Source organism: Perca flavescens, chromosome 6 (genome assembly GCF_004354835.1).
Source record: "Perca flavescens isolate YP-PL-M2 chromosome 6, PFLA_1.0, whole genome shotgun sequence".
In the NCBI taxonomy this organism is placed as follows: domain Eukaryota; kingdom Metazoa; phylum Chordata; class Actinopteri; order Perciformes; family Percidae; genus Perca; species Perca flavescens.
Window position 1 is genome coordinate 23,561,353 of NC_041336.1, and position 13,183 is coordinate 23,574,535.

At 40.8% G+C, this 13,183-nt stretch overlaps 1 protein-coding gene and 2 non-coding genes across 4 annotated transcripts in view; 2 read left to right on the top strand and 1 right to left on the bottom strand.

The window, feature by feature from the left end:
• The first annotated feature begins 473 nt into the window (after nt 1-473).
• trnar-acg (transfer RNA arginine (anticodon ACG)) lies at nt 474-546 on the top strand. Its single transcript has one exon. It is a non-coding gene; the product is annotated as a tRNA-Arg (tRNA).
• An 869-nt stretch (nt 547-1,415) lies between these two features.
• On the bottom strand, nt 1,416-1,488 carry trnar-acg (transfer RNA arginine (anticodon ACG)). Its single transcript has one exon. It is a non-coding gene; the product is annotated as a tRNA-Arg (tRNA).
• Nucleotides 1,489-3,389: 1,901 nt separating this feature from the next.
• The window catches only part of deptor (DEP domain containing MTOR-interacting protein), a 28,374-nt gene continuing 18,580 nt past the window's right edge, over nt 3,390-13,183 (top strand). The window contains exons 1-4 of one of the 2 annotated variants that reach the window (XM_028580326.1): nt 3,390-3,774; nt 4,015-4,107; nt 7,725-7,903; nt 8,367-8,490. In XM_028580326.1, coding sequence (XP_028436127.1) covers nt 3,761-3,774; nt 4,015-4,107; nt 7,725-7,903; nt 8,367-8,490 — 410 coding nt within the window. In that variant the 5' untranslated portion in view covers nt 3,390-3,760. The other variant, XM_028580327.1, reaches the window with a different exon arrangement.

A 13,183-nucleotide genomic window follows, 5' to 3' on the forward strand; every position in this document is an offset into this window, starting at 1 on the left:
TGATTCAAAGAATATGGCCGTCAGATCGGCACACAGAAAAAAAAAGTCACCTGGTTGAATGGCACCGGCAATAGTATGTTACAGATAATATGTTAATAATATGATAATATGTTCTAACCAAGCCAGCCATGCTAATATTCTGATCCGTAGTCAGACGCGTTATCTCTGTAAATGATGGACATGCCCATTATTACGTAAACCTACAGCCTCTGATATGATGATCCAACCGCGACCTCTTCTGTCTAATGAAGGCAATGCGGTCAACGGGGGTCAAATTTTAGATTTACTTTTTTGTTAGATCATAAGCTTTAAGAACGCCCCACAATATCCAACAGTCATCGTGTTCTGACATGAGACGCAGCCTTTAATATTTAGTTAATTTTAAGAAGAATACAGAAATATCTCACTCAACTCATCATAAAATTCCGAACCTTTCCTTTAAGAAGGAAATATGAGAGAGTAATTTTTCACGCGGGCCAGTGGCGCAATGGATAACGCGTCTGACTACGGATCAGAAGATTCTAGGTTCGACTCCTGGCTGGCTCGTCTCTTTAGTCAATAAGAACTATGTTTCTATGGCTGAGCCGAAGGAGCTCAAGCCTTACTGTTTTTTGTTGTCTTTTTTGCTCTCACGTATTTTTTTTTCTATTATGTACATTACAATTCTCCCTTTACATTAAACATGATTCCTTCTAAACAGGAAACTGTCTGATTGTTAGAATTTATAATACTACTATATTCGTCCACTTTCTCATCTTCATTTCTTACCAATCAAACCCAAAGCTCCTTTCCTTTATTTGCCAATCAAAAGAAACATCATAGCCATTTCTTAACAATCAAAAAAGCGCCTCCTCCCGGCAACCCCGGCTGTGTGTCGAGCAACGTCCAGCGAATGACAGCTCGAATAACTCCCTAAAAATGGCCAATGAGGGGGCTCGTTGTCACCACAAAGCAGCCACGAGCAGCCAATGACAGCTCGAGTGGCTCCCTAGAAAAGGAGCCAATGAGGAGGCGCGTTTCGCCCAGGAAAGTTTAGTTTGTTCGTTTATTTTGTATGTGTGTCATGTTAGCTCGGACCAGGGTGGCGCTCAACCTGTTGGTTAACGATAGCTAACGTTAGCGTTAATTGTTGACGTTTGTTTAAAAATAAGTTAACTGGGTTATGACCTTTTCATAGCCTGCTTGCATGAACTTGTATTATATTAAAATGTCGATACAATAGAATGGCAATGAACTTATCAAAAATATAGCAAACGATGTCAGTCTCGTTAGTGAAGCAGCATCTGAATGGTCACATCTTGGTATACTGTATGGTAATGATGGGCAACGCGTTTGGCTCTCACATAATAAAATTGATCGCCCGACAAGTATTAACAACCATATATCGGTATTCAAGGTTTAAATTAGAAAAGAAACGAGCCAGCCAGGAGTCGAACCTAGAATCTTCTGATCCGTAGTCAGACGCGTTATCCATTGCGCCACTGGCCCGCGTATTAAATCAGAGATACATATTTCCTAATTAAAGGTATAGTTCGGATTTTTAAATTGGGGTTTTATGAGATAATCTAAATCAGGTAGGCATAGTCAGCACGCCCACAGTTTGAAAAAGGAAGAGACCGAAGCACCGGCTCGGAAGCTTAGCAATGTACTCCTGTGGACTGGGCCACATAGCAAAACGTATTTTAAAAAGAAACAAGTTTAAATGTAGGCCTACGCTATATTTATAATATTTGTACCGCTTTATCTTGTATCGTAAGTGTATACGAGGAGAACTGAAGTGGTTATCTCTATTCAAAGCCACCATACTCCATTGACACCCTCGTTGCCCGCAATGCCCTCATTAGCCAGCAGATGTCGTGTTGGACCATAATATCCACTATAGGGCTAACCGACATTTACAGTCAACAAATACATCAGCTATTGTGTATCTATGTTTATATAATGATGGGCATCAATGACCAGTTTCATTGGCAAAATATCACTAATGATGAGACATGTGAAAAGATAGCCAGCATAAACTTCTCCTGTAGTTACGAAGGGATCATGGGACCATAATAATATGTTTGTCAAGAATTGTATACTCAGAGAGTTTGATTGAATCGATAAATAATAAGGACCTCAAAACTAGGCGATCAATATTGTAGAAATAGGATGAAGTCTTTAGCAGAAGATTTAAATGGAACATAAGGGCCTGAGGATCAGGAGGTAACCGCAAGGTCAGAGGTTCGATCCCCGACTTCGCATGCTCCAAATGCTTAGGATATAATGCAGGGGTCAAAAGTACCTATGTTGTACTGTGTACAATTGTATGTGACGGTTTTGAATGAAGTGGATTGGAAAGTTTGTAAGTACACCAGTAGTTTATTTAAATAAAACTTGCATGCTGGCTTCTGCTCTCTGGTGCAGTCTTGGAGGCAAGATGAGTGCTTAGGGACTCTACAAATTACAACACCGAAAAGAAATACAACAAAAATATTTATTAATTTAATGATTAAATAAGGTAGTGTCTCCAAACTTACCTCATTTGTAACTTATCTCTTGCTAGTTGTACTACAGCACTTTTAAAAAATTAGTTAAATTAATGAATATTTTTGTTGTATCTCTTTTCGGTGTTGTAATTTGTAGATGTCCCTAAGCACTTGTTTTACTGCTGGTAGCAGCAGAGAGCAGAAGCCAGCAGGCAAGTGTTATTTAAATAAACTCCTGGTGTACTTACAAACTTTCCAATCTATCGTTTTATGAGTACATAACCTATTTGTACTAGTGTAGAAGTTTGGAATAATTTCGGGAATTATTAGTGGGGTAATGTACAAGATACACTCTTGGATCCATTAGCGCCTGCACTATCAAGCTATTTAGCTGATAACGCTAACTCGCCCAATGTTCGACCCAGGTGAAAAAAGCTTCAGGGGGTTGGGGTGTTTGACTCGAGGTCATGGTGCAAAGGACCCTAGGGAGAAATTACTCCCAACCATCACTTTAAATGTTCAGAATTCAGATTTCTGATGCACCTGTTGTAAATGTAAAGCTGGCCAGAACAGAACGATCCTGTTCATAATTTTCAGCAGTTTTGCAAAAATGAATCAGACCTAGCCACCAAGTGGAGTGCTTTCATATTGAGCAAAATTGATGAAAAAGGTCAGTGGGAAAGATGTTTGTATGTGTGGGATTTTGCTGTTACACTGGCTACATATTACATTGTGTTTTACAAAATAAAAACGCACGTAAAGTAGGAAGGTGTACAAAATAATATTAAATCCAATGTCCCACCTATCCTACCCCTATTTTTCCCAGGACCAAGCGGTGTCTGAATCGAGCGCACTCACATGCTTCTGTAACCCCGCCCCTTCGGTCAACTCCCCCAGTGACGACAGTAGAGTCCTCCCAATGCGGGGGCTTTGTGGATGGGCACTGGCTGCACCGTGGAGAAAAACGTGCATGCTGTATGCATCCTGTGTGGTGTGTCAGTGACAAACAACCCGATCCAACGCTCAGAGGAACACTCGGCTTTTTTAAATCTATATCTCAGGATTAACAAAGGGGACGCTGCATGCACGCATGCAGATGTGTGTGTGTGTGTGTGTATGTATGTGCAGATATTTGGAGGTGTGGAGGTTTTCGAGGAATTTAATATTGGACTGATGGAGCTGCTGGCAAACTGAGGGCTGGGCTGTCACTTCCTGCGTTGTTGCATGTTTCCTGGAATGGAATAATTTTTCTCTTTCATCAAAGAAAAAAAATTGATAATTCTTTTTACTCAATGGTGCTTGAAGGGTAAGCAAAAAACCGAGGTGTCAGCGCAACTGTTTTATTCTTTGAAATCATCACCGCGTGGATGCTTGCATGCCTTTTGTTTTTCAATCCATTCGTTCCCCTTTTCTGTATGTTTGTCAGCACAGAATCTTTTACTCATTTACAAAAAACGCAGTGGTGCATTTTGCAGAATGATGTCTCGGTGTGTGTGGCTGTTTGTCAACATAAACACCCCGGGTATGTGCCTGTTGTTGTTTTTAGCAGAGAGATGGACGGCATCGGGAACACCATGCAGAAGAAGGCTGCAGAGCTGGAGCGGCTGGCCGAGGTGCTCGTCACCGGAGAACAGCTGAGGTAGGTCGGTCGGTCCCAGTCAGGAATCCCGCTGACAGAGTGTGCTATAGGTCACACATTAAAGGAAGGTGTGGCATTTTTGTCAGTAATCTGCAAACAGACCACCAAATTTGCTGTCATTACAGAAATAGCTACCTAATAATTACTAAACAATGATTGTTTAGTTAGTTTTCATGCTCAATCTTCATGTTTTGTGGCCCGGATTAGGATTCACAAGTACATGATAGGACATGATGCACTAACTGATAAAAAGTGGGTGTTGTAAGCCTGGTTTACAAAACCCACTTTTATTATGCCTTTGACAGCAGGTTAATGATGATGCATGTAGCTCTACCTCACTACAAGCTGGCACTACAGACAGTTTCAGCTCCACTGCAGCATGCAGAGCCAAACAAAGGCATCCACACGTGCAGACCCTCCCCGTACACACTGCTGCCCCTCACCTATATACCATGCAGGCTACATTTCATCCTGAGGCATTGTCTAAATACTGCAAGATTTTGTTTTGCTTTTAAGGACTGAACACATGAGTCATTTTTGTAATACAGTGCCCTTTGAGCTGCACAGGGAATGATCAACCTACTAATCATTGTCATGCACTGCCCATTCATCCTATGAGGGAATTGTACTGCTAACCCTGGCCGTGTTGTTGACATGCTGCACTCTTTGACCCACCGTACGTAAAGAATGGCCCCAAAACCCTGGTGGCGTTCGCTGGCTCACGCTTCCAGCAATGAATAGAGGCTCAGTAGGTAAAGCATGGCACCAATGCCAGGAATTTCAGCCCTTCACTGAACTATGAGGAAAATATGCCGCTGAACTGTGCTTTCCTGCTGGGTGGGATAAACTGAGTTGGAGCTTTTGCTGTTACTGAAGAAGTACATGCTGTAACATTGCTCTGTTCTGAAGAACAATAAAACTAGTCGTCCCCTCAAAAGATTAGATTAGTTTGTGTCTGGACATACTCTTCGGTGTACTCTTGCTTCGCACCAGTGTGCGCTTTTTTCTGTTTGTATGCTGTGTGTGTGTGTGTCAATGTCCCTGGCACAGCTGTATACTGAGGCTGCCAGCTGGCAGTGTGGATGGTGTCAGTGAACGATGGGTTAGTTGGGGGAGCTGTCCCAGAGTCCTCTGCCTGAGACGTTGCTGTTGTGGGGTAAAGGGCTCGCAGTTGTGACATTCAAGACTTGCTCTCTGTCTCTAAATCTCTTTCTCTCTGCATTTTGTACAGACAAAGAGAGCTGAGAGCTTTTTTATCCATGCTAGCAGCGTGGGCTCGAGGGATGGCAATGTCAGCCGGGCCTCCACTTTGGTCCAGACTGATATATCTCAACAACTATTGGATGGATTACCCTGACATTTGGTACAGCCATTTACGGTCCCTAGAGGATGAATGCTATTGACTTGGGTGATCCCCTGATGTTTCCTGTAGCGACAACATGAGGTTGACATTTTTGGTTTTCGACTGAAATATACCAATAACTATTGGATGAACTGCCATTCAAGTTTGTACAAAAACTCTTTTTCCCCCTCAGGATGAATTTTAATAACTTCGGTGATCCTTCAATATTTTTAGCACCATCATCAGGTAATTTTTTTTTCCAAATGCTTTGGTTGATGACAAAATACCTGTAAAACAATGCTATTCCCATCAGCCTCAGCTGTACTCAGTGTTTATTGCTAATTAGTCTTGCATTACCAGACCTATCTCCACAGTGTGAGCGATGGAGTGTGGTCTGGCTACACCGCTTATCTATTCTGGGATAGTGAAAAAAACGCTCTGGCTTGTTTGTATTTCTTAAACCAATCCCAACCGCCCCGGGCTGCGCTGCGCCCCGGATGCAGCAACAGTGCCCTTACCAAAATAGATAGCGGAGATAGCGGAAGAGAAGGTACGCTCCGGATGTCAGGCTTTATCCCAGCAATGTACAGCTGTTGAGCCAGCCAGACAAATTGCTAATTTGAAAATGTTATTAATGTTGTTAATGATAACACACTTAACTAAGCTGAAACAAAATGAACATGGTATACATACCCGCTTAGCATCAGTATGTTGCATTTTTATTGAGAGCATGTTAGCATTTAGCTGTGCCCAAGTACAGTCTCACATAGACTCTGGCTGTAGACTCTTACACTGTGCAGTACAAACACTCACTTGACTGTTTAATGATTGATGTCCCTCAGTGTTTTACCTTGACTCCCTGCTTTAGCTTTTAATCTTTAGTCTGAATTGATATTTCAGACCAAATGATGACACGAGGGAGTATACATTTTCTTTTTTATTAATACAATTTTTTTATTTTGTGAGCAGTAGATTTTATGAAAATAAAATAAGACCCGATATGAAACCCTGCTGGTATAAAAGCAATGCGTGTACCTAATTCACACCTTTTGTTAGATCATTTTTTCACAACCTCATGGAACACAAGTGACATAGATCCTGGTACTAATAATAGGACACCGGCTGTTTTGGAATATTCTTATCACACATTTGTGTACCATCATGTTGACTGCTTGTATCTTGGAGCAAATCTGTTTCAGGCCCAGGGCTGAAAAGCAGAAAGATACCATGACACACAGACACATGCAGCCGCTGTAGTAAAGCTTGTGACCAGTTCATAGTTGTGAATAGGCTGTTTGTTGCACCATGGCAGACTGTGCTAGAGAGGAAGGCTTTGTGAATGTTTGCAGCCTGGGACTTAACATCATTATGGTCATACTGGGAGCCAGAGACTCATTCAGAAATGCTCTGGCTTTTCATTGTTTTTAGGAAATGCTTTTACAGAGCAAGAACATCTCCCACAACATGTAGTCTGGCACCTAAGCCTTCTTGCTACATTTGAGATGATTTATGTGTAGATTAGGCTGAAACCTTCTGAAGCTGAACAGAGGAGGAGGAGAGGAGGATGCTAGAACTGGTTGCTAAGGAAAATCTAAAAACTTGATCAGCTGTGGATGTTTGCCCAGAACAGGTGTGGGGTCTGACTGGGCAGGCTTGGACCAGGGCTGTCACTGCTAATCTGGAGTGATGCTAGCCAGATGCACACAGACTCAGCATGGAGTGGAACTAGATAGCTGCAGGATGAGCTCTGGTTGGCTGTTTTACAATAATCAGGGTGAGGAAAAGGTTATGCTGATGATGTGAAACCACAATCTAGGCCATCTATAGAAGCATTAGAAGGTTGCCATGTCATTGTGCAATATAGTCACATTATAAAGCCCTGCAGACAGTGTTTGAATGCCATGCATTCACCTCGTACCCAGAGGACAGATTTGCTCTGTTTGCACTGGTTCTACTGTCTAATTTTATAAACATAGATTTGACTTTGTATGAATGTTCAGTTTGTTCTTCAGGTAAATCATGTTTTCTTCTACTAGAAGATATTTTATCTTATAGACTCATTTATGACATGCAGCTCACATAGATAACCAAAACAGGGACTGCCACCTTTTTAGACGGTAAAACATTTGTCATTACTCTCATTCTTAATACTTTCAATTGTTGTTATTATTATTATGGGCAAAGGGTTTTGCTGATGAACCAAGAGTTTAATGTTGTGTCGAAGAATTGTCAATACATTTTATTTCTGCTTTGCGGCTTGTTTTCTGCCCTTCAGGCTGCGGCTCCATGAGGCAAAGGTGATCAAGGATCGGCGGCACCACCTGCGGACTTACCCAAACTGCTTTGTGGCCAAGGAGCTCATTGATTGGCTGATCGAACACAAGGAGGCCTCAGACCGAGACACCGCCATCAAGATCATGCAGAAACTTTTAGACCAGAGCATCATTCACCATGGTAAGGCTAAGCTGTGCGCGTTTGTGTGTGTGTGCACATAGTGTGTGGGGGTTAGTCTTGTAGAGTATGTCCTTTTTGTCGTGGTTTCCATTTTCTATAATAGCAAGGATCTTTCTCTCTTTCTTTCATCTGTGCCTCTTAATAGATGATTCTTTGTGTCTCCCAGTCAATTTGGCTCCAATGTAGCATCTCACTACCTGTTCAACATTTGACCAGACACAAAGAGTGGGCTGCCTCCTCGTGTTTAGTTGAAGTTTAACAATGCCAATTCAATATTAACTCTTCCTAGCTATAGATGAATGATTTCATGTTTAGATTTTACTGACTGCTTTATACAAACATAAGCAACATTCCCATGATGCCACTTTTGTTTGTTCTGTTTTCTACAATTATTAATTACACCCACACTAACTGGTTGTAACCTTAAAACTAAACCTTCTATGCATGTGTGTGTGTGTTTCAGTGTGTGACGAGCACCGGGAGTTCAAAGACCTGAAGCTGTTCTACCGCTTCCGAAAAGACGACGGCACGTTCCCATTGGACAGTGAAGCCAAAGTCTTCATGAGGGGGCAGAGGATCTATGAGAAGTATGAACACACACAAACACAACCACTCAGTCGTGTTCTTTGTAGTGGAGCTATGAGAGAGATGGAGGAAAATGGCTGTTCATACATTTGTGTAATGGAAACAGAAATTCCCCAGGCATCTCTTAGCACTTTTGATATATGTTCTCTTCACCTTTTTAGCATGGAGCTTTAAATGAATGTTTCATTGTCATTTTCTTGCCATGGGTTAGAAGAGAAGATCAACACCACTATTACATCTCTATGATAAATATGAAGTTAAAGCCAGCAGCTGGTCAACTTAGCCGAGCATAAAGACTGGAAATGAGGGGGAGTTATGTGCTGGACTTTTTCTTGGCTGGGACCATTTGACAGATTTTGTTACATTTGGGCAGAGCTTATTTCACTGTGACGCACTGATGCAAATACTGATCTTTTTTAAGATATATGGCTTACCTCCTCAAAGATGATACTGGTGAAGCTTGTTGATAACCACTACCCTGAACTATCATTTCACAATCTGATGCTTTTCAAACTTCATGGTGGCCACTCGGCAAGCGATAGCACATGCCATGCATTTATTTCCCGCCTTCCTCTTTGTTTCCCTTTGTGACAGTAACTGGCATACTCCACGGCATGCTGATTGAGTGTGTCATAAATGCTACCACCATTATTGTTTAGAAAATTTGTTCTGCGAATAAATTTGATTCCATTAGGTATATTAGAGGGCATAGTATTGAACGTTACTGGGTTTTAACCATGATAAAAGCCTGCTGGGATCAGAAAATCAGAAGCTATTGGAAACAATCTTGACAAGAGATGACTCAAAGCATTGGTCGAGAGACGGGCTGGATTTAGAGGAGGGCAGAGAACACCACTAATGGGACTGTTTATGTTTGTCATCAGCTTTGTACTTATTGTGCTGTTGTTCCAATAGTGATAGGACTAATTGTTTCTATAGTGACCCCAAAGACTTCCTCTGTGTGTCTCCACTTCTCTTTGTGGCACCTCTACATTTTTGGATTCACGCAGACACTGCGTTTACAACCAAATAAGCACATACGCACGCACGCACGCACGCACGCACGCACGCACGCACACACACACACTGGGCAGTTGCATAACAGGAAGAAATAGTCCATGGGTAGACATCTGTCATCTCAGCTCTCAAAGCTATGTGTTTATGTAATCACCATGGTGCAGCCCAGCACACACACACACACACACACACACACACACACACACACACACACACACACACACACACACACACACACACACACACACACACACACACACACACCCCTCAAGCTTGCTCTGGTGGTTGGTTGCTTGTGTACTAGAATTGCCTCATAAATACTCTTATGGCACAAGTAACAGTCCTGCAACATAAAATAAACCAATCATGTCCCAGTTTCTTGAGCATGAGTGCAAGTATATGCTTTGGTTCTTTGCCAAGAAGTTAGCATAGATTCATCTAAATCTCAGTACTTCTAAAAACATGAAGTTACTCGTCATGTTAGATTGTTAGTCTCTGCTTTATAAAACGTCTGCCACAGCATACTCATACAGCAGATCATAAACATACACTACTTTGCTCTTCTAGTTTTTGTACATTCCAAAATTAAGTTTTGTTTATTTATTTATAACATAAATACAGTTTTTCTTGACTTTCACTAAAGGTTAACTTTTTAACCCAGAATGTATGTTGGTCCAAACCTCAAAGCTCTTGTTAGCCATGCTAGCAGAGTGGCTCGACTCAAAGGATGACAATGTAGGTTGGTCCTCCACTATCTCAACACTTCAGGATGAATTTTAATAACATTGGTGATCCCCTGACTTTTTCTCCATCAGGCCAATTTTTTTATTTGGTTTCTTTTGTTTGTGACTGTTAACTACCTACAAAACTAATGACATTCCCTTATTATCTTTAGCTGTACTTTGTGTTTAGTGCTAATTAGCAAATGTTAGCATACTAACACACTAAACTAAGATGTTGAACATGGTACAAGTACCCTTCATATCACATCTAGTTTTTCCATTGGAAAAATAAACAGCCCTCTCCCACACATTGATCTCAGTTGCTGTCAAATCAGCAAACACAAACTCCAATAAACAAACTGTAGGAAGACATTTCAAACAGTTGTTTTGACAGCATTTCCTAGGCGACAAGGTTAGTAAGAGAGGACAATGATTTACAGACCTTTTAAAGCATTGTTCAACTTTTGGACTGGTTACATGTGCATGTGTACTGTAGATTGTGGTTGAATGGCATCATTATTTATGATTTAATCAAGCTGAAATTGAACTATCAAATGAAAAAAATACCTTTTGAATAGATTAATCAAAACACTTGAATCTAACCTTTTATTATTTTAATCTGGGGTAGATTCACTGAGCATGAATGGCCTGCTCTGTGCTCGCAAACATTCACACCTGCAGTAGATGGTCCGGAGTGTCTTTCTGTTAGCCTCACTGGGGCAGCTGTGGGTTATGTGCCTTTCCGAAGGGCACTTCAGTTGTAGCATTTAGCAAGGTTAAAGCTTTGCTCTTTTCACTTCTACACCCAGATTTATCCTGTCCGTGTTCAAGGTTAGAAAACACCTCAGTTTAGACTCTGTCTCTCATTGCCCAGGCATCACAGTCCTTATAGGACCGTTTTGCATGTTTTAGCCCATTAACTGCAAATTACATACACTTTCCATAATTGGTGAACATTTTCTCTATTCCAGACATCAATCACATGCTTTTTTTCTGTTGGATACATGCTGCTAAATCAAGAGAGAGCAACACAACATTTCATTTTTAAACATACCACTGGTTTATCCTGTGTTCCACAGATATAAAGTAAAAAGATGTTGGTGTCATTGCACGTCTAGGCTAAAGGCCGTTTTATGCTTCTGCATACCCCTGCAGACCCCTCTGCGTCTACGCCGGACCCCACGCCGTAGCCTGACGTGCACCTCTCGAAAAATTTAACTAAACATCGCAAGTATAAACATCAGGCCACTGACGTAGGCTCCGGCAAAAGCTCTGCGTAGAGCCTCCACAGAAGCATAAAACAGCCTTAAGTTACAAATATTAATGGCTGGCTAATTACATCGGTTGTTGTCTCTGCTTGAGAGTAGATCCTAACATTATACACGTGACTTACTGATAACTGATGGAATGTCTTTGGTTATTACAGTAAATCGAGTCCAACATAAGGGTTATCAACACAGGAAGTTTGACCATAAACGGTAATGCTAATCTGTAAGGAAAGTCCTGATAAGTACAGGATGTAACATTATCCTTTTATTTGTTGTTCCATAAGGTCGCTGGAGCCTTCAGAGATTATAACTGAAGTTAAAAGCTGTACAAATAAAACAGCTTTTACATTAGCAAAGTTATATCATCATTATTGTCATCATTACATTAAATGTTTAGAACAGGTTGTGCTCATCAACGCAACCTGTGTGGACTGTTTGTAAGAGTCATTTAGCTGTCAATGTAGCTGAAATGGGGTCATGAAGTAGGAAATGTTTGCATATATAAACATTGTAAGATGTTGGTAATGTACGAAAAAGCAACATATTCTGTCCATATTTTCAAAATATGTGTTCTGAATGAGATATAGTATTGTTTGTTTATAGTGTTGTTTGTTGTATTTTTAACATTTTCCATAGATACTCCACCTCAATAACTACTGAGACCAAACCCACAAGCAAATTAACCTAAACAAGGAAAAAAATCACTCTATAATGATGTAGACTAGTAGCGTCTCCTCTTTTATTTAGAAAAATCTCACTTGCTTATGGAAAATGACAATACAAGCACAAACATTGCTTTATAAAGTAGTAATGCTCAATAATAGTGAGCTGTGGGCCTCTCTTGTGCAAATGCAACAAATTAGAAATAAATTAGTAGGCCATTACAACTTTATTTCCTCCACTTCAGCTCTAATTTAGAAATACGCTATATTTAGATATGACTTAGGTTCAGTGTTGTATAATTAAAGGTAAAGCCTAAGGAAAAAGAACAGACTCCGCTTGCTCCATATTAACCTCCAGTTCAGATGATTTTTAGGTCTGATGTTTTCATAATCCATTTTATTAGGTTTATCTTTTAGTTTGGAGCTTCTTTTCACAAAATGTTTGCGTGCCTGTGACAGTAGGACTTGGTAAGTACTCTCACATGTCCCTCAAATGGCCCTTAGAGTCGCATTTTTTTATTTTAAAAGTTGCATGGCGCCAGAGAGAGTAATCGGTGCAGGTAAAAGCCTGGTGGTCCTACAACCATGTCTCAGTAGGAACCACTCCAGCTGAGTTAGGTATGCTGACTGAACAACAGCTACTCTGAGTGCATATCCAGGTCATGGCAGCTTGCTCGCCTCGTCCCACTCTAAGTTATCGTGGTCTATTTACATACTGCAAATACAGTCTCACATCTTGCATAATATACTGTATTGTTCATATAATGATCAAGATGTTCAAATCATTGTGCTTTACTTTGAGTACAGTGGCCTACTTTGAGTCAATCCCTTTAAGCTAACATTACCTAATCTGTTGATTTAACATGTTTTAAATGGATTAAATGGCATTGTGTACACAGTCACGTCTCATTGAACATTATGTCCAGCTCTTTCAACAGTATTATGATGTTGGCTGCTAATTTGGGTCATATTTGACTGCTGATGTGAGTCGTTGATCCATGAAAGCTCATAATTTATCAAAATTTG